At 58.4% G+C, this 18,349-nt stretch overlaps 2 protein-coding genes across 3 annotated transcripts; one reads left to right on the top strand and one right to left on the bottom strand.

Annotated features, from left to right (window-relative positions):
- The first annotated feature begins 1,342 nt into the window (after positions 1 to 1,342).
- Positions 1,343 to 13,662, top strand: SV2A (synaptic vesicle glycoprotein 2A). The gene is made up of 13 exons (XM_036397806.2): positions 1,343 to 1,706; positions 4,004 to 4,739; positions 5,546 to 5,726; positions 6,768 to 6,919; positions 6,999 to 7,132; positions 7,708 to 7,797; positions 8,051 to 8,161; positions 8,241 to 8,329; positions 8,929 to 9,093; positions 9,185 to 9,318; positions 9,744 to 9,947; positions 10,669 to 10,828; positions 12,133 to 13,662. The coding sequence occupies exons 2-13, from the start codon at positions 4,160 to 4,162 to the stop codon at positions 12,314 to 12,316; spliced, it is 2,184 nt and encodes a 727-aa protein (XP_036253699.1). The 5' UTR covers positions 1,343 to 1,706; positions 4,004 to 4,159; the 3' UTR covers positions 12,317 to 13,662.
- A 123-nt stretch (positions 13,663 to 13,785) lies between these two features.
- Positions 13,786 to 15,487, bottom strand: BOLA1 (bolA family member 1). Of its 2 annotated transcripts, none has more exons than XM_036397954.2 (2): positions 15,420 to 15,487; positions 13,786 to 14,813 (listed from the first exon to the last, which is right to left on the bottom strand). In XM_036397954.2, exon 2 carries the CDS (start codon positions 14,801 to 14,803, stop codon positions 14,384 to 14,386), a length of 420 nt encoding a protein of 139 aa, XP_036253847.1. In that variant the 5' UTR covers positions 14,804 to 14,813; positions 15,420 to 15,487; the 3' UTR covers positions 13,786 to 14,383. The 2 variants fall into 2 exon arrangements, with proteins under 2 accessions (XP_036253847.1, XP_036253848.1); XM_036397955.2 differs by having other exon boundaries at positions 15,454 to 15,478.
- Between the last annotated feature and the right edge of the window lie 2,862 nt (positions 15,488 to 18,349).

Genomic DNA, 18,349 nt, shown 5'->3' on the forward strand with positions numbered 1-18,349 from the left:
GCAATCCTTTATGAGCCCTGATTTTCTCCCCTTTCCTCCCATTTCACCCCAGTTTTTATCCCATTCTCTTCATCTCTTCCCTATGCCTGCAATCCTTTGTCAGCCCTGATTTTCTCCCTTTTCCTCCCATTTCACCCCAGTTTTTATCCCATTCTCTTCATCTCTTCCCCCTGACTGCAATCCTTTGTCAGCCCTGATTTTCTCCCTTTTCCTCCCATTTCACCCCAGTTTTTATCCCATTCCCCTCAGCTCTTTCCCACGTTCTGGGCCGGATGGGGCTCTCAGGACAAGAGGAGCCATTCTCTGTCCTCCTGCCAAGCCCCTTCCCTCTGATGATCCACAAAACCGCCCTGGGGGCTCTGTGGTGGCAGTGGCACATGAGTCACAGGGTGCCTGAGGCCGTGGCACTCCTTGTCCCCTCCCCTGCGATCCCTGCAGGGCACAGCCTGGATCCTGGTGCTGCCCATTTCTTCCACCCTTGTCCTGCACTTCCACCCCTCTTTTAGGGTTTTTTGGGGTTTTTTTTTCCCCCAATTATCAATGTCACAATTTGCTTCTCAGCTCGTGGATTTCTAAATCCTTCCCAGGGCTTCCCAATCCTTCCCAGACTGGTCCCCATCCTTTGTTTTTCCCCAGTCTGAGGGGTGCAGTGCTAATCTCGATGGATCCTGACAGAGTGTGAGGCTTTGGGGGTGGCACCCTGGAAACTGGGGAGGGATGAGGGAGGAGGGGGGTTCAGGGAAGTTTGGGGCTCTGGGAATGTCGGGGTGCAGGATGAGAGGGCTCTGGGAATTCTGGGGTGCAGGATGAGGGGGCTCTGGGAATGCTGGCATCCCACTAAAGGGGATCAGAGAGGATCTTGCTTGTGGGTACACCCCAAACTCCCCCCACTTTTAGCTCAGCCAGTCCCAGGAGCACCCAGCACCCCACAGCCCTGAGGTTTTTGGGGTTTTTTGGGTTTTTTTTTTTGCAGCTCCCAATTTCCCACCCTCAGCAATCCACCCATGGAAAACGGGGGTGGCTTTGGACATCCCGTGCTGCAACGTGCATCTCCAGCCCTAAAAATTCCCTAAAAAAAAAAAAATCCATCTTTTTTTTTTTTTTTTTTTTTTTTGTGTCGCGTTGTAGCCTCGGGGCCGTGTCTGACCAGCCCAGGCGGGGACGATTTGATCCCAAAAAATCCCGATCCAGCCCCGCGGAGGCCGTGACTCAGCCGTGCCGGGGGCGGGGGGCGGCAGCGCGGGTTGGGGGCGGGCTGAGCTTCACCGAGAGAGCTCCGGTGGAGGTGGGGGGGGGGGGGGTCCCCGCTTGATGCCCCCCACCCCTCCCGCATCCCCCCTGCACCCGCAGCCTCCGGAGCGGCTCCATCCCGGCGGCTCCATCACGGGAACCGCGATCCCCGGGAGCTCCGCTTGCGCATCCCGGGGGATCCAGCGCTCCCCACCCCCGGTGGGCCGAGCCCCCCGCCCCCGCCGAGCCCCCCCCGGCTCCCCGCGTGCCGTGGTTGATCCCTCCCTTCCCGGGGCTGCGCCGATGGACTCTCCCAGCGCTCCGTGTGTGCGGCGGAGGCTGCGGCGCTAGCGCCGGTACCCGGGAGCTGCTGGCGCTGCCGGAGCATCCTCTGTCATCTCCTTGCTCACCGGAGCATCCTTGCTCACCGGAGCATCCCCCGGGAAGGAGCTGGAGCGGGGCGAGGGCTGAGCCAGGTAAGGGGGAACAAAAAATGGGTTTATAGCCCGCATCTCCCCCCCCCCTCCCCGCGGCGTTAATCGGAGCCGCTGATGGATTCGGGGTTCGGCTGCTCCTTCCCCACTTGCTGTGGCCATTTTGTCCTGGAAAACCTTCCCGGGAGCCGGGCTCTGCCTTTGGATGTGCGTTTTTGGGGGGCTCCTCTCATCCTCCCCCCGCAGAGCAGCCGGAGGGGATCGGGAATTCGCCGCAGGGATGGGAGGGGGGAACCGGGGGGGTTTTGGGGAAGGGGTAGCAGGGGGGGGATGTTGGGGGGTGACCTTGGACACGAGCGGTTCCCAACTCTCCCCCCTTGTCGCCATGTTCCTGGCGTTCCGCAGGGAGCCTGGGGGCTGCGGGGGGGGGGTGGGGGGGGGGGATGCAGCCCCCCCATCTTGGGACTCTCGGGGGTTTTGGGGTGCACAGGTCCATCCATCCTCGGCTCCTCTTGGAGGAGACAGATCCAGAGCCGATAACCTTGTGCAGAGCCGTCCAACGCCACGGCGGGGCTGCAGGGCCAGCGCCGTGTTCAGCCCCCAAAATGGGCATTTTTGGGGCATCTCCCCGGCTCCCACATTTCAGGGATTGTGCTCTGGGGCATTTCTGGCTCTCCTGTGGGATCAAAGCCCCCGATCTCAGCCAGCTCTGGCTCCTGGCGTCGGCTCGGCCGCTCGAGGCTCCCCGGTTGGTGCGGCCGCTCTCTGTCACACGGAGCCAGCCGTGACCTTGCTCCCCCAGCCCATCCTCTTCCTCACCGTGCTCCCAGCCTCTCCCTGCTCCCCCTTCTTCCTCCCGACCCCCAGCACCTCCTGGGCTGTGCAATGCCGGCCCCGCATGGGCAGATTCCAAAGGGAACCTCGAGCCTGGCTGGAGCAAAATGACCTTGGTCACGGATCCAGGAGCCCCGGGGAGGGGACTGGGGTCTCCCTGCAGCCGGGGGAGGGAATTTGCCGTTTTATCCTCTAGAACCACCTGCCCGCCCGTGCTGTGCCGCAGCCCCCCTCCCTGCAGCCTTCCCAAAGAGCTCCATTCTAAATTTAGCGTCCCTGCGTGCCCTGTCCCCTCTCCTGGCCAGGGGGGGACACGACGCCGGCTGCGTCCCTCTGCTCTCAGCTCCTTCCCGCCTGGCCAGAGATAAAAATAACGCTTGGGGGGGGGTGTGGGGGGGGTCACCACAGCCCCCGAGGGTGGAGGAGCAGCAGCATCGGGGGCTGGGGGGCTGCAGGTCCGTCCCTGTCACGAGCTGAGCCGGGCTCTGTGCAGTGGGTGTGGGGAAGAGGGGGTGGGATGCTGGGATGTGAGGGGACAAGGAGATGCCACCCCCAGGTATTTGGGTGCCCCTTTCCTCCCCCCGGGGGACTCATGACCCCCCCCAGCCCCCTTTGGCCGGGTCAGCAGGTGCCAGGGCTGGCGTCTCCTGCAGTAAATCCTGCCTGGCAGCTCCTGCAGTGAGCGTGGCCTGGCACACTCGGGTCGTTGTCACTCGAGGGACCCTCACAGGGATCCTCTGAGGGGCTCCTGTGCCCTGGGCCACCCAGCCAGGGCGGTGCTGGGAGGGTTTGGGAAGCTTCTGACCTCCTCATCCTCCCTGTGGTGCCCGGGGGAATGGGGAGCTTCAGTCCAGACCTTGTTCTTTGGGGTGACTCTCAGTCCTGGGGTGCTGAGGGGCAGCTGAGTCCCTGCTGTCCCCCTGTGCTTTGGGATGAGGGCAGAAGGGATGGATCCAGGGGGACTGGGGGGTCCCAGGGAGCCCCCCAGGTGAGGGGAAGGGGCTGGCATGGAACCAGCCCCTCTCAGCCTGTCCCCACCCCAGCCCCACCTGCTGCTTCACCAGGGGGTCCCCAAACCACAGAACCACAGAATGATGAGGTTGGGAGAGACCTCTGAGATCAGAGAGTCCAACCTGTGCCCCAACACCTCAACTGTAGCACCCAGTGCCATGTCCAGTGTTTATTTAAACACATCCAGAGATGGTGATTCCATCACCTCCCTGGGAAGAGCATTCCAGTACTTTATTATTCTTTCAGTGGAAAATTTCTTTCCCTAATATCCAACTGGGAGGACAATTCCAGTACTTTATTATTCTTTGGGTGAAATTTTTTTTTTGTCCCTAACATCCAACCCATCCCTTCCCTGACGCAGCTTGAGACTGTGTCCTCTAATCCTCCTGTTTCCATCTGAGATGGAGAAAAACTGCGAGGTGACACTCAGGGCCACCACCACCACCACCACCACCACCCCCCAACTCGGCCTTGCTTTTCTCTGGGCTTCCCAGGTCCAGGCTGGCATCCAGGGTCCTCCCGCCCCCCATTCCACCACGGATGGGTGGCTCCACCACCCCTGTCCCCTCACCCCGGGCCTGAGGGCGCAGCCCCCGCAGCAGAGACACCCCCAGCCCCCGCAGCAGCCCCGAGCCAGCCCCGAGGGCACCATGGAGGAGTCGTTCCGGGACCGGACCGCCTTCATCCGCGGCGCCAAGGACATCGCCAAGGAGGTGAAGAAACACGCGGCCAAGAAGGTGAGCAGGGGCATGGACCGAGTGCAGGACGAGTACACCCGCCGCTCCTACTCCCGCTTCGAGGAGGAGGAGGACGATGAAGACTACGCGCCCCAGGACGGCTACTACAGAGGGGGCGAGGGCGCCAACGAGGAGGAGGGGGTGTCCAGCGACGCCACGGAAGGCCACGATGAGGAGGATGAGATCTACGAGGGCGAATACCAAGGGATCCCCCGGCAGGAGTCGCTGAAGGGCGGGGAGCGCCTGGGGGCCGCGGCGGCCGCCGGAGCTTTCGATGACAGCGAGGGGCAGCGGAGGAAGGACCGGGAGGAGCTGGCGCAGCAGTACGAGCTCATCCTGCAGGAATGCGGCCACGGCCGCTTCCAGTGGACCCTCTACTTTGTCCTGGGCCTGGCCCTGATGGCTGACGGCGTGGAGATCTTTGTGGTGGGCTTCGTCCTGCCCAGCGCCGAGAAGGACATGTGCCTGTCCGACTCCAACAAGGGCATGCTGGGTGAGGAGAGGGGCACGGGGGGCACGTAGGGGGGTGTGGGGGGACAGGAGGGTCGGGGGGAGATGTGGGGAGGTGGGGAATGTAGGGGGACATGAGGACACATTGAGGAGCACAGGAGGGTGGGGAGGGGGAAGGACATGGGGGGCTCAGGAAGATGTGGGGGGGGGGGGTCATAGGGGCTGTGGAAGAACACAGGAAGAACTGGGAGGCCATGGGGTCCAGGAAGGGGTGTGGGGACCAGGAAGAACTGGGAGGCCATGGGGTGTGGGGACCAGGAAGAACTGGGAGGCCATGGGGTCCAGGAAGGGATGTGGGGACTAGGAAGAACTGGGAGGCCATGGGGTGTGGGGTCCAGGAAGGGATGTGGGGCTCCCACCATCCTCCTCCCAATCCCACACTGGTCCCCGCATGAGCAATGGCTGAAATTTGGGCTGGCCAGTGGATGCTGAGGCTGGGTTTGGGGGGGCCATGGGCGGGGGTTTATTTCATGGCTTCCCCCTTCTCTGTGATGCCTGCCAGAGCCTGACACCCCCCAAACCCCAGGGGACACCAGTGCCCCCCATCCCTGAGATGGGGCAACCTTGGGACAGGGGGCAGGGCTGGGTGAGGGGGTCCTGGGGGCTCTTGTCCCACAGTCCTTGAGCAGAGCAGGGGACAACAGGGAACTCTGTCCCTTCCCCTCAAGGGCGCCCAGCATTTCAGGGAGAGGGTCCCATGATGCTCCCCCTCCTCCAGGCGACTCGGGGCGCAGGTCCCTGTGTCCCCCAGCCCTGACCTCGCTGTGTGTCCCCCCCTCCCCTCCCCAGGGCTCATCGTGTACCTGGGCATGATGGTGGGCGCGTTCGTGTGGGGCGGGCTGGCCGACCGGCTGGGCCGAAGGCAGTGCCTCCTCATCTCCCTCTCCGTCAACAGCGTCTTCGCCTTCTTCTCCTCCTTCGTCCAGGGCTACGGCACCTTCCTCTTCTGCCGCCTGCTCTCGGGCGTGGGGTAAGGGGGGCCCAGCTCTTGGGTTTGCTTCCTTCGTCCCCAGACCAAGGAGGGAATGGGGAATCTGATTCTGTGTTCTCAGAAGGCTAATTTGTTATTTTATGATATTATGTTACGTTAAAGAACGCTAAACTGTACTACACTAAAGAATACAGAAAGGATACTTAAAGGGGAGGCCAGCTTTTGTATTTTTGTCCCCCCCAGAGGAAGGAAGGAAGGATGAATCTGATTCTGTGTTTTCAGAAGGCTAATTTGTTATTTTATGATACAATATGATATGATATTATATTATGATACTATATTATATTAATACTAACGATACTATATTAAAGAACACAGAAAGGATACCTACAGGAAGGGCCAGCTGTTGTATTTTTGTTTCCCCCAGAGGAAGGCAGGAATGATGAATCTGACTCTGTGTTCTCATAAAGCAAATTTATTATTTTATGATATGATATGATATTATGATATTATATTAACTATACTATACTAAAGAATACAGAAAGGATACTTACGGGGGGACCAGTTGTTGTATTTGTGTTCCCCCCAGACAAAGGAAGGAATGATGGATATGATTCCATGTTCTCATAAAGCTAATTTATTATTTTATGATGCTGTATTATATTATGATACTATATTATATTAATATTAACTGTACTATACTAAAGAATACAGAAAGGATACTTACAGAAGGTTAAAAAGATAATAATGAAAAACTTGTGGCTCTCTCCAGAGTCCCCAGTTGGCCCCAGTTGGCCACTGAGTGAAAACAACTCACAGCAGAGACCAATGAAACAACCACCTGTGGGCAAGCAACCTCCAAACCACATTCCAAAGCAGCAAAACGCAGGAGAAGCAAACCACATAATTATTGTTCTCCTTTTCCTCTGAGGCTTCTCAGCTTCCCGGGAGAAAAATCCTGGGCAAAGGGATTTTCCCAGAAAATGTGAATTGCACACAGGGACCCGCAGAGCAGGGGCTGATCCCCCGCTGCGTGTGGTGGGGCAGGGGGTGATGCTGCTCCCTCCCCTCCATCCCCAGCATCGGCGGCTCCATCCCCATCGTCTTCTCCTACTTCTCGGAGTTCCTGGCGCAGGAGAAGCGCGGGGAGCACCTGAGCTGGCTCTGCATGTTCTGGATGATCGGGGGCATCTACGCGTCCGCCATGGCCTGGGCCATCATCCCGCACTACGGTAGGAGCCCTGGGCTGGTGGCACACGGGGGGTGAGCCGGGGCTCGGCCCCACCACCGTGTCCTGTCCCCCCTGTCCAGGCTGGAGCTTCCAGATGGGCTCTGCGTACCAATTCCACAGCTGGAGGGTTTTCGTCCTCGTCTGCGCCTTCCCCTCGGTCTTCGCCATCGGGGCGCTCACCACCATGCCGGAGAGCCCACGCTTCTACCTTGAGGTGGGGTCTGGGGCGGAATTCGGGGAATTTGGGGTGCATCAGGGAGCTGGAGTGGGTCCCCAGGAAGGGACGCCCAGGGGGTGGTGAGGCCTGGACAGGAAGCCCCAGGTGGGTTTTGGAGAGGGGTGGAACTGGGCAGGAACCCCCCAAGCGGATGATGGGACCCAGAGGGATGAGGGGACCCTGAGATGATGAAGATGATGGAGGGGTCCCCAGGTGGGTGGTAGAACCCAGGTGGATGGGGAGACCTTGAGGAGGTGATGAAGATGAAGATGAGGGAGGGATCCCTGGGGAGGTGGTAGGACTCAGGTGGGTGGTGGAACCTTGAGGGATGAGGGGACCCTGAGGAGGTGATGAAGATGAAGATGAGGGGAGGGATCCCTGGGTAGGTGGTAGGACTCAGGTGGGTGGTGGGACCCAGAGGGATGAGGGGACCCTGAGGAGGTGATGAAGATGAAGATGATGGGGGGATCCCCGGTTGGGTGCTGGAACCCAGGCAGGGACAGCTGATGGGGGGTCAGGGTCCAGGTTTGGGGTGTCCCAGGGTGACCTGGGACCCGTCCCTGCCCTCACAGAACGGGAAGCACGACGAGGCCTGGATGGTGCTGAAGCAGGTCCACGACACCAACATGAGGGCCAAGGGCCACCCCGAGAGGGTCTTCTCGGTAAGGACCCCCCCAGGGCTGACCCCCCTGGGGTCCCCAGCACCCCAAGTGAGGGTGGGGTGTCCTCCAGGAGCAGGGGTGCAATTCCCACCTCTGGGAAAAGCACCACCAGGGGAATGCTGCTGTAACAAGTGGGGAAACTGAGGCACAGCTGGGTGCTGGTGGAGGATTTGGGTGCAAGATGGGAGGTTTTGGGTGCAAGGAGTGAAGTTTTTGGTGGCTTCCTGGTGTCCTCAATCTGTCCCACCCACAGGTCACCCACATCAAGACCATCAAGCGGGAGGACGAGCTCATCGAGATCCAGTCGGACACCGGGACGTGGTACCGGCGCTGGCTGGTCCGATGCCTCAACCTGTCCCAGCAGGTGAGGCCGGGGCCACCCAGGGCTCCCTGTGCCCCCTGTCACCTCCCGTGTCCTTGTCACCTCCCGTGTCCCTGCGCAGGTCTGGAGCAACTTCCAGCAGTGCTTCGTGCCCGAGTACCGGCGGGTGACGCTGATGATGATGGCGGTGTGGTTCACCATGTCCTTCAGGTGCTGCGGGGTGGGGTGGGGTGGGATCCGTGGGATGGGATCAATGGGATGGGAACCATGGGGACGATGGGATCAATGGGATGGGATCAATGGGATGGGATCCATGGGATCAATGGGATGGGAACCGTAGGATCAATGGGATGGGATCCATGGGATCAATGGGATGGGATGGGATTGATGGGATTGATGGGATGGGATGAGATCAATGGGATGGAATTGATGAGACGGGATGGGATGGGATGGGATGGGATAGGATGGGATCAATGGGATGGGATCCACGGGATCACGGGGATGGGATGGAATGGGACGGGATCCATGGGATGGGATTGGATGGGATGGGATCAATGGAATGGGATGAGATGCGATCCATGGGACAGGACGGGATGGGATCCATGGGACGGGATGGGATCCATGGGATGGGACGGGATCCATGGGATCGATGGGATGGGATGGGATCAGTGGGATGGGATCCATGGGATGGGATGGGGCAGCACGGAGCGGGATGTGATGGAACAAATATCCCTGGGATAGCCCTGGGAGCCCTGGGCCAGCTCTGGCAAGCCCAGGTGTGTGGTGCCCGCTCACCCCTGTCCCCGCAGCTACTACGGGCTCACCGTGTGGTTCCCGGACATGATCAAGCACCTGCAGAGCATCGAGTACGCGTCGCGCACCAAGCTCTTCACGCGCGAGAAGGTTCGGCACTTCACCTTCAACTTCACCCTGGAGAACCAAGTGCACCGTGGTGGGGAGTATTTCAACGACAAGTGAGCGAGGGGAGGCTGAGCCTGGCCTTGCTGAGCTTGGGGCCGAGCTTGGGGGGCAGCTGGGCTCTCCTTCCTGTCCCCCCCCGTGCAGGTTCATCGGGCTGAAGATGAAGTCGGTGACGTTCGAGGACTCGCTCTTTGAGGAGTGCTACTTCGAGGACATCACTTCCAGCAACACCTTCTTCAAGAACTGCACCTTCATCTCCACCGTCTTCTACAACACAGGTGGGGCAATGTGGTCCCCGGGAGGGGGTGACCCACCAGGGTGGCCCCCAGGGTTTGGATGGAGATGGATGTGGGCCACCAGCTTGGAGGAAGGTCAGGAAAGCCCCCAGTGCCATGATGGAGTTGGGGTGGCAGAGATAATGTGACCCAGCAGCTTGGAGGAAGGTCAGGAAAGCCCCCAGTGGCACCGTGGAGTTGGGGTGGCAGAGATAACCTGACCCAGCAGGGTTTTGATGAAGATGGGGGTGAGCCACCAGGTTGGAGGAAGGTCCCCAGTGGTACCATGGAGTTGGGGTGGCAGAGATAAGGAGCAGAGTGGTCCCCAAGGAGGTGATGGAAGTGTGGCTGACCCACCAGCTGGGGTGAGAGGGGCCAGCAGGTGTGCACGGAGATGGGGTGACCCCGTGGCCCCACTGTCCCCCCAGATCTGTTCGAGTACAAGTTCATCAACAGCCGGGTGGTGAACAGCACGTTCCTGCACAACAAGGAGGGCTGCCAGCTGGACTTCAGCGACGACAACAACGCCTACATGATCTACTTTGTCAGCTTCCTGGGCACCCTGGCTGTGCTCCCCGGGAACATCGTCTCGGCCCTGCTCATGGACAAGATCGGCCGCCTGCGCATGCTGGGTGGGCAACGGGACGGGCTCGGGGCAGCCCTGGTGGGGCTGAGGGGTCCTGGAGGTGCCTTCAGCACAAACCAGGCTCTTGATCTTCTTGAGCCACCACCATCACCTTTACCTTGGTGGGTCACCCCACCTCCATCACCCCTCTGAGGAATTTCCTGCTCCTCCTCCCACCCGTTGGTCACCTCCATCTCTGGTGGCCTCTTGGGGACCTCCTGGTGGGTCACCCCCATCTCTTGACCCACCACCATCACCTTTACCTTGGTGGGGTAAAGTCCATCAACCCTTTGGGGACTTTCCTCATCCTCCTCCCACCTCTGGTGATTTCTTGGGGACCTCCTGGTGGGTCACCCCCATCTCTTGACCCACCACCATCACCTTTACCTTGGTGGATCACCCCACCTTCATCCATCACCCCTTTGGGGACTTTCCTCATCCTCCTCCCACCCATTGGTCAATTCCATCTCTGGGGACCTCCTGGTGGGTCACCCCCAGCTCTTGATCCATCACCTTTACCCTGGTGGGTCACCCCACATCCATCGCCCTTTGAGGACGTTCTTCATCCTCCTCCCACCCATCAGTCACCCCCATCTCTGGTGACCTCCTGGGGACCTCCTGGGGACCTCCTGGTGGGTCACCCCCATCTCCCTCTCCCTTTTGGGACTCTCAGTCCCGACCTCGTGCCTCAGTTTCCCCGCGCTCTGACGTGTTCACGTGTCCCCCAGCTGGCTCCAGTGTCATGTCCTGCATCAGCTGCTTCTTCCTGTCCTTTGGCAACAGCGAGTCTGCCATGATCGCCCTGCTCTGCCTCTTCGGGGGGGTCAGCATCGCCTCCTGGAACGCGCTCGACGTGCTCACCGTGGAGCTCTACCCCTCTGACAAGAGGTGAGGCCACGGGATGGAGGTTTTGGGTGCAAGGAGTGAAGTTTTGGGTGCTGGGTGAGAAGTTTTGGGTGCTGAGTGGGAGGTTTGGGGTGCTGGATGCCCATTTCAGGGTTTGGAGTTCCCATTTTGGGGTGCTGGGGTGCTGAATGCCGATCTAAGCGTTTGGAGTTCCCATTTTAGGGTGCTGGGTGCCAGCTGTGGGTTCCCAGCTGTTTCTGGGTGCTGCCTGTCAGCCCTGGTACTCATTTTGGGGTGCTGGGTGCCCGTCTAAGGATTTTGACTTCCCATTTTGGGGGGCTGGGGTGCTGAATGCCGATCTAAGCGTTTGGAGTTCCCATTTTGGGGTTTGGAGTTCCCATTTTGGGGTGTTGGGTGCCCCTTTCAGGGTTTGGAGTTGCCATTTTGGGGTGCTGGGTGCCCCTTTCAGGAATTGGAGTTGCCATTTTGGGGTGCTGGGTGCCCATTTCAGGATTTTGACTTCCCATTTTGGGGTTTGGAGTTCCCATTTTGGGGTGCTGGGTGCCCATTTCAGGGTTTTGAATTCCCATTTTGGGGTGTTGGGTGCCCATTTCAGGGTTTGGAGTTCCCATTTTGGGGTGCTGGGTGCCCCTTTCAGGGTCTGGAGTTGCCATTTTGGGGTGCTGGGTGCCCATTTCAGGATTTTGACTTCCCATTTTGGGGTGCTGGGTGCCTATTTAAAGGTTTTGAATTCCCATTTTGGGGTGTTGGGTGCCCATTTCAGGGTTTGGAGTTCCCACTTTGGGGTGCTGGGTGCCCCTTTCAGGGTCTGGAGTTCCCATTTTGGGGTGCTGGGTGCCCATTTCAAGATTTGGAGTTGCCATTTTGGGGTGCTGGGTGCCCCTTTCAGGGTTTGGAGTTCCCACTTTGGGGTGCTGGGTGCCCATTTCAGGGTCTGGAGTTGCCATTTTGGGGTGCTGGGTGCCCCTTTCAGGGTCTGGAGTTGCCATTTTGGGGTGCTGGGTGCCCATTTCAGGATTTTGACTTCCCATTTTGGGGTGCTGGGTGCCTATTTAAAGGTTTTGAATTCCCATTTTGAGGTGTTGGGTGCCCATTTCAGGGTTTGGAGTTCCCACTTTGGGGTGCTGGGTGCCCCTTTCAGGGTCTGGAGTTCCCACTTTGGGGTGCTGGGTGCCCATTTTGGAGTGCCCAGGTGCCCATTTCAACCCTCCAGGTGCCAATTCCGCGGTACCACCTGCCCTCTGCAGGTACCCCCTGAGCCTGAGCACCCACCCCTACCCCCGGGGGGTGCCCCCACCAACCCCAACCCTCCTCATCCTCCCCAGGACGACGGCCTTTGGCTTCCTGAACGCCCTGTGCAAGCTGGCAGCCGTGCTGGGCATCAGCATCTTCACCTCCTTCGTGGGCATCACCAAGGCCGTGCCCATCCTCTTTGCCTCAGCTGCTCTGGCCCTCGGCAGCTCCCTGGCCCTCAAACTGCCCGAGACGAGGGGGCAGGTCCTGCAGTGATGGGGGGCCGGGGGAGAGGGACCCCCACCCTCCCCTTTCCCTGGGGTACCCCCCAAAATCCAGCATTTCCCCCCCCTCCCTTCATCTCCTCGTGCCCCCGGGGTTAGTTCTGCGTTAGACACTGTGAAACGTCTTCTTGGAGCATTTGGGATCTTTTTCATTTGCACTTGGACCCAACCACCCCCCCAAAAAAAATTCCCTCTGTACCCCCAAAACCTCCCTGACATCCCCCCCCCCCAAAAAATTCCCCCCTGACCCCCAATTCTCCCCCTCAGAGCCTCCCCAGTTTCTTTTCTCGGTGTCACCCCCTGTGTGAGTTGCTGCTCATTCCTGGGGGGCTTTAGGGGACAGGATTTAGAGGGGGGGCCCGACCCTCTGAACCCCCCCCCCAAATCTCTGTGCACCCCCAAATCCTTGCTGAGCCAAGGAGGAGGAAGCAGTGGGAGCCCCCTGTGCCTCAGTTTCCCCATCCCCAGCAGGGAACCCCCAAACCCCCACAGATTTTGGCGGGGGGGGGTTTGAGAGCCCTTGGGGCGCCTCGGGGTGGGAGGGGGATCAGAAAATATTGGGGTGCAGCTCCCTTTGGGGGGTGCAGCTCCCTTTGGGGGGTGCAGCTCCCTTTGGACCCCCTTCACAATTTTAGGGTGCCCCCCCCACTTTAAAGCACATGCTCCCACCCCCCCCAGGATGCCCCAATTTTGGGGTGCCCCCCCCCCCAATTTTCAGGGTGCAAAGCACAGCCCCCCCCCCCCCCCCATGGTCTCATTTGGGGTGCAGCAGTGGGGGACCCCCAAAACTGCCAGTTAGGGATTTTTAACTGATTTTTAAAGGATTTTCCCCATTTGAGGGAGGATGGTGTGGGTCAGGGGGGGGCTCCCTGCACCCCCTTTTCCTCCTCCCTGCACCCCAAGTCCCCCCCACATCCCCTATTAATAATCCCCTATTCCTTTTTCCTCCCCCCACCCCAAAACCACCAGCGGTTTGCAAAGCACAAACAGCCCCTAAACCCCCCCCCCCAAAAAAAAAAAAATGGGGGTACAAGGGGTCCCCAGTGCTCAAATCGGGGTTCAGGGGGGGTCCCAGTGCTGTGTCCCCTCAAAATTTGGGGTTTGGGGGGGTCCCTCATGCTCTGCCCCTTTCCCATAGGGTTGGACAGAGCTGGGGGGCCCCCCCAGCCCCAGGGCAGCCCCCCCCATTCCAAGCAGCCCCCCCCGTGTGCTTTGTCCCCTCCTTGGTGTAGCTGGTCCTTGGGGGGCCCCCCCCGGCCCCCCCCTGTAGCTCTGTCGTGCCGTGCTGTAGTTTCGGGTGTTTGTAAATTAATTAAAATGGAAAAAAAAAAAAAAAAACCCAACAAAACAAAAACAAACAACATCCCAAAAAAAGAAAAAAGAAAAAAAAAAAAAAAAGCAGAAAATAGTTACCACCAACCACCCCCCCCCCCAAAAAAAAAAAAAAAAAAAGGATAAGGATTCTCCACTGCCCACAGAACAGTTTTATTTAAATTAATGAATGAATGAATTCAGTTTAAATGGGAGGGACACCCCAAAAATCCCCCACAGGGTGGGTGGGAGCAGGGAGGGGTGGGTGCTGGGTTGGGGCAGAGCATCACGGGGGGGGGGGGGTCACCCCAATTATTTCTGCCCCCTCCCAACGCTGAAACCAGGGTGGGGGTCCCAGGAGCCCCCTGTTGTTCCTGGAGGGGTGCTGGTGTTCCTGGAGGGGTCCCAGGAGCCCCCTGTTGTTCCTGGAGGGGTCCTGGTGTTCCTGGGGGGGTCCCAGGAGCCCCCTGTTGTTCCTGGAGGGGTCCTGGTGTTCCTGGGGGGGTCCCAGGAGCCCCCTGTTGTTCCTGGGGGCGTCCCGTGAGCTCCACACAGTTTTTTGGGGGGGGGTTCTTGGCAGCCCCACGTTGTTCCTGAGGGGGTCCTGATGTTCCTGGGGGGGGTCCCGTGAGCTCCACACAGTTTTTAGGGGCGTCTCATGAGTCTCACGTTGTCCCTGGGAGGGTCCTGTTGTTGCTGGGGGGAGTCCCGGCAGCCTCACGCCGCTCCCGGGGCTCTCCCAGAGCCTTCACTGCTTCCCCGCCGCCTCCTCCTCCTCCTCCTCCTCGCCGGCGCCGCGTCTCTTCTCCCTCTTGGACCCCCCCAGGCAAGGGGGCGCGGGGGGGTTCTGGGGGTCGCTCTGCCACTGCTCGGGGGTGCGGGCGGTGACCTGCAGGGCGTGCAGGGGCCCGGCCAGCTCGGCCCGCAGCGCCTCGTGCACCAGGCGGTGCCGCTGCAGCGGCGACAGCCCCGCGAAGAGCCCGCTCACCACCAGCACCCCGAAATGAGTCTCGGCACCGGGGGGGCCCCCGTGGCGGGGGGAGTCGTCCCGAACCTCCAGGTGGGTGGGCTGGAGGGCTGCGGTCAGCTTGGCACGGATGGTGCGGGCCAGGGGACCGCCCGTGCCGCCCATGGCAGCGCCCGCGGCCGCAAGGAGGGGACCCCGCATCGGGGAAGGGCTGCAAGAGAGAGGGGAGAATTGGGGGGTGCAGGGGGAGAAACCCCCCCGGTCCCCACCTGGCACCGGAGGGGTTTGAGGATTTTTGGGGGAGGCTGGAGGAGAGCGATGGTGGGGGGAGACAGGGATGAGGATCGAGGGTCTCAGGAGGGGGGAACACGGAGGGGGGGCTTGGGGGGGCTCTGCCGGGTTATTGGGGGCGTCGGAATGGGGAACAAGGGGGGCTTGGGGGGTGGAATGGGGAATAAGGGGGTGCTGGGGGGGGCGGGACGGGGAATAAGGGGGAGCTGGGGGTGGAGGAAGGGGGAACAAAGTGGGGAAATGGGGAATAATTGGGGGCTGGGGGGAGTGGAATGGGGAAGACCGGGGTGCTGGGGCCGGCGAGTCTGAGGGAGCCCTGCCGGACCAGCCCTTGCTCCGGGTACGGCGGAGGGGGCGCACGGGGGTGTCCCGGGGACCTTTCAGGCCCGGAGCTCTCGGGAAGGCCCTGACCCCCCCTCAGAGCCCCCCTGTCCCCCGCGGGTACCCCGCGATCCTCCCACAGGGCACCCCTCGGGACCAGCAGGTGCTGCCAAAGTCCCCAAAGCCTTCGGTTCCCTCCCGGTACCTCCGATCCTTCCCGGTCCCCTCACGGCCCTCACCGCTCCCGCCGTCACGTGACACCGCCGCAGCTGCGCCACGTGACTCAACCCGCCCAATCACCGCAGGCGGTGTATGCCCCGCCCATACACGCAAAACCACGCCCTCTTTATCCTTATATGGATAACTAGGCGGAGACTGAGGTGTGGGGGCGTGGCCAGATGTGCATGAGGGACACGGGACCGTTTAATTTCTCCTCATATTTTTCCTTATTCTTTTCCTAATTTCATCCTGATTTTTCCAGGTTCATCCCTGATTTTCCTACTTTTATCCTGATTTTTCCATATTCACCCCTATTTTTCCAGCGCCGCCCTCATATTTTCCAAATTCACTCTCATTTTTTATTTCTCCTCATTTCTTTCCTTATAATTTTCCTATTTCATCCTGATTTTTCCCAGACCATCCTTATTTTTCCAGGTTCACCCTCATTTTCCGAGTTTGCTCTTATGAGATTCCCTAAAAACTAAAAGAAGGGGGGTTCTTTCTGTGCTTTTTTGGGGGTTTCTTTTGGGTTTTTAAATTTGTTTTACTTTTCTGTGGTTCCTGCCAGTCCTGCTGCCACCTCGTGGCGTGCATCCTCTTCTCAAACTTCTCTCTGACTCACAGAAATCCCTGTAAAACCCCTTCCCCAAGTCCCCAAATTCCCAAATCCCCAAATCCCTGTCGTAGTTGAGATGGAGACAACACCAAGAAACGCTCTCCATTTTCAGGAGGCTTCAGACCCGTTTTTATTCTATTTATGCTTTTTATCCATTTTTACAAAGCTCATAAATTTACACTCGTCGCTCACAAGAAACAAAAAAAGTGCTTTTTGGGACAGTTTCAGGTTTCTCTTATTTCTCCTTCTTTTTTCTCCTTTTTTCTTTTTCTTGGTTTCTGTGTCAAGGACCTTGGTAGGAAATTTTTTCAGGGGTGAGCATGGATCTCAAACTTCTCTGTGGCTCACAGAAATCTCCGTAAAACTTCTCCCCAAATCCCCAAAAAATCCCTGTCATAGTTGAGATGGAGACAACACCAAGCAACGCCCTCCATTTTCAGGAGGCTTCAGACCTGTTTTTATTCTATTTACGCTTTTTATACGCTCTTACAAAACTCATAAATTTACACTTTACTCGCTGGTCACGAGAGACGAACAAAGTGTTTATTGGAACTGACAGTTCCAAGTTTCTCTTATTTCTCCTTTTTTTTTTTTTCCCTTGGTTTCTATGTCAAGGACCTGGGTAGGAAATTCTTCCAGGGGTGGATCCCAAACTCCTCTGTGGCTCACAGAAATCTCCGTAAAACTTCTCCCACACCTGGAGAGCCCCGAGGATGGGGCGGCCCCGAGGGATTCCGTGCCCACCTCACCCCCTCCTATGCGTGTGCTTGGGAAACCTCGGCCCTGCCTTCCCCTCCCCACTGGAATTTGCCTTTTGGGATCCAAAATCCCCCCTGGCTATTTTTAAAGCGGAGCCCGCTCAGCTCCTGCTCCCCTGTCAGAATCTTCAGCTGTTTTTTCCTCCCTCTGCCCCCAGCCTGGGTGGCAACAGCCGGGATTCCCTCCTCATTCCCGCCCCAGGCAGGGACCAGGATTTTCCTCGGGATTTGGGGGGATTTGGTGCCCATCTCGTGGCATTTTCTGGGGTAAGGGGAGTGCTGGGATCCTTGGATGAGGTGTGGGGATGGAAGGATGGGATTTGTGCTTGGGATGGGATTTTTCATATTTTTATTTCCCTTATTTTATGTTTGGGATGGGATTTATTTCCCTGATTTCTGGAGGAATGGTGTTTATTTCCTTGATTTCTGGAGGAATGGGATTTATTTCCCTGATTTCTGGAGGGATGGGATTTATTTCCTTATTTATGGAATGGGATTTATTTCCTTTATTTATGCTTGGGATGAGGTTTATTTCCTTTATTTCTGGAGGGATGAGGTTTATTTCCTTGATTTCTAGAGGGATGAGATTTATTTCCTTTATTTCTAGAGAGATGGGATTCATTTCCTTTATTTATTATGGAGGGATGGGATTTATTTCCTTGATTTCTGGAGGGACGGGGTTTATTTCCTTGATTTATGTTTGGGATGGGATTTATTTCCATTATTTCTGGAGGGATGGGATTTATTTCCTTCCAAGCATGGCATGGAAGGAAGAACGCATCCTTTGGGATTGATTCTGCATCCTGGAAAGAAGAGGGATCCACTCTTCCAGCCCTCTGGCAAACACCGATTTCCCCAAATTCTTCTCTTCCCACCCCAATCCCAGAGCTCTCCTGGGCTCAGGTGGGCACCAGGATTTGCTCCCTGCAGGTGGAAAACAGCAGGAACTCGGTTTAGGAGCCAGAAGGATTTCCTCAATGTGTTCCCAAGGGGATTTGTGGGTGCTGGAAATGCTGAGGGGCCCAACTTCCCACCCATCTCCTCCGTGGCCCCTGGAATGGACCTGGAAAATCCCAGTTTGGACATTCCTGACCATTCCTGACCATTCCTGACCATTCCTGACCGTTCCTTCTCCTTGCAGGGGTTGGTGCAGCACTTCCTGCAGGTGTAGGTGGGATTTCAGGTGGGAATGGACCTGGAAAATCCCAGTTTGGACGTTCCTGACCATTCCTTCTCCTTGCAGGGGTTGGTGCAGCACTTCCTGCAGGTGTAGGTGGGATTTCAGGTGGGAATGGACCTGGAAAATCCCAGTTTGGACGTTCCTGACCATTCCTTCTCCTTGCAGGGGTTGGTGCAGCTGCCTCCTGCAGGTGTAGGTGGCATTTCAGGAGTGCAGCCAGCATGGCCTGGCAGTCATTGACCCCTGGGGACATTGGCCACCAGCCCTGGGGACACTGGGGTGACCCCTGGGGACATTGGCCAGCTTTGGCCCGTGCCATGTTTGCCTTCAGGACCTGGCTGTGCCCCAGGAGACAAAATGCT

This window comes from Molothrus ater, chromosome 29 (genome assembly GCF_012460135.2).
Source record: "Molothrus ater isolate BHLD 08-10-18 breed brown headed cowbird chromosome 29, BPBGC_Mater_1.1, whole genome shotgun sequence".
Lineage (NCBI taxonomy): Eukaryota > Metazoa > Chordata > Aves > Passeriformes > Icteridae > Molothrus > Molothrus ater.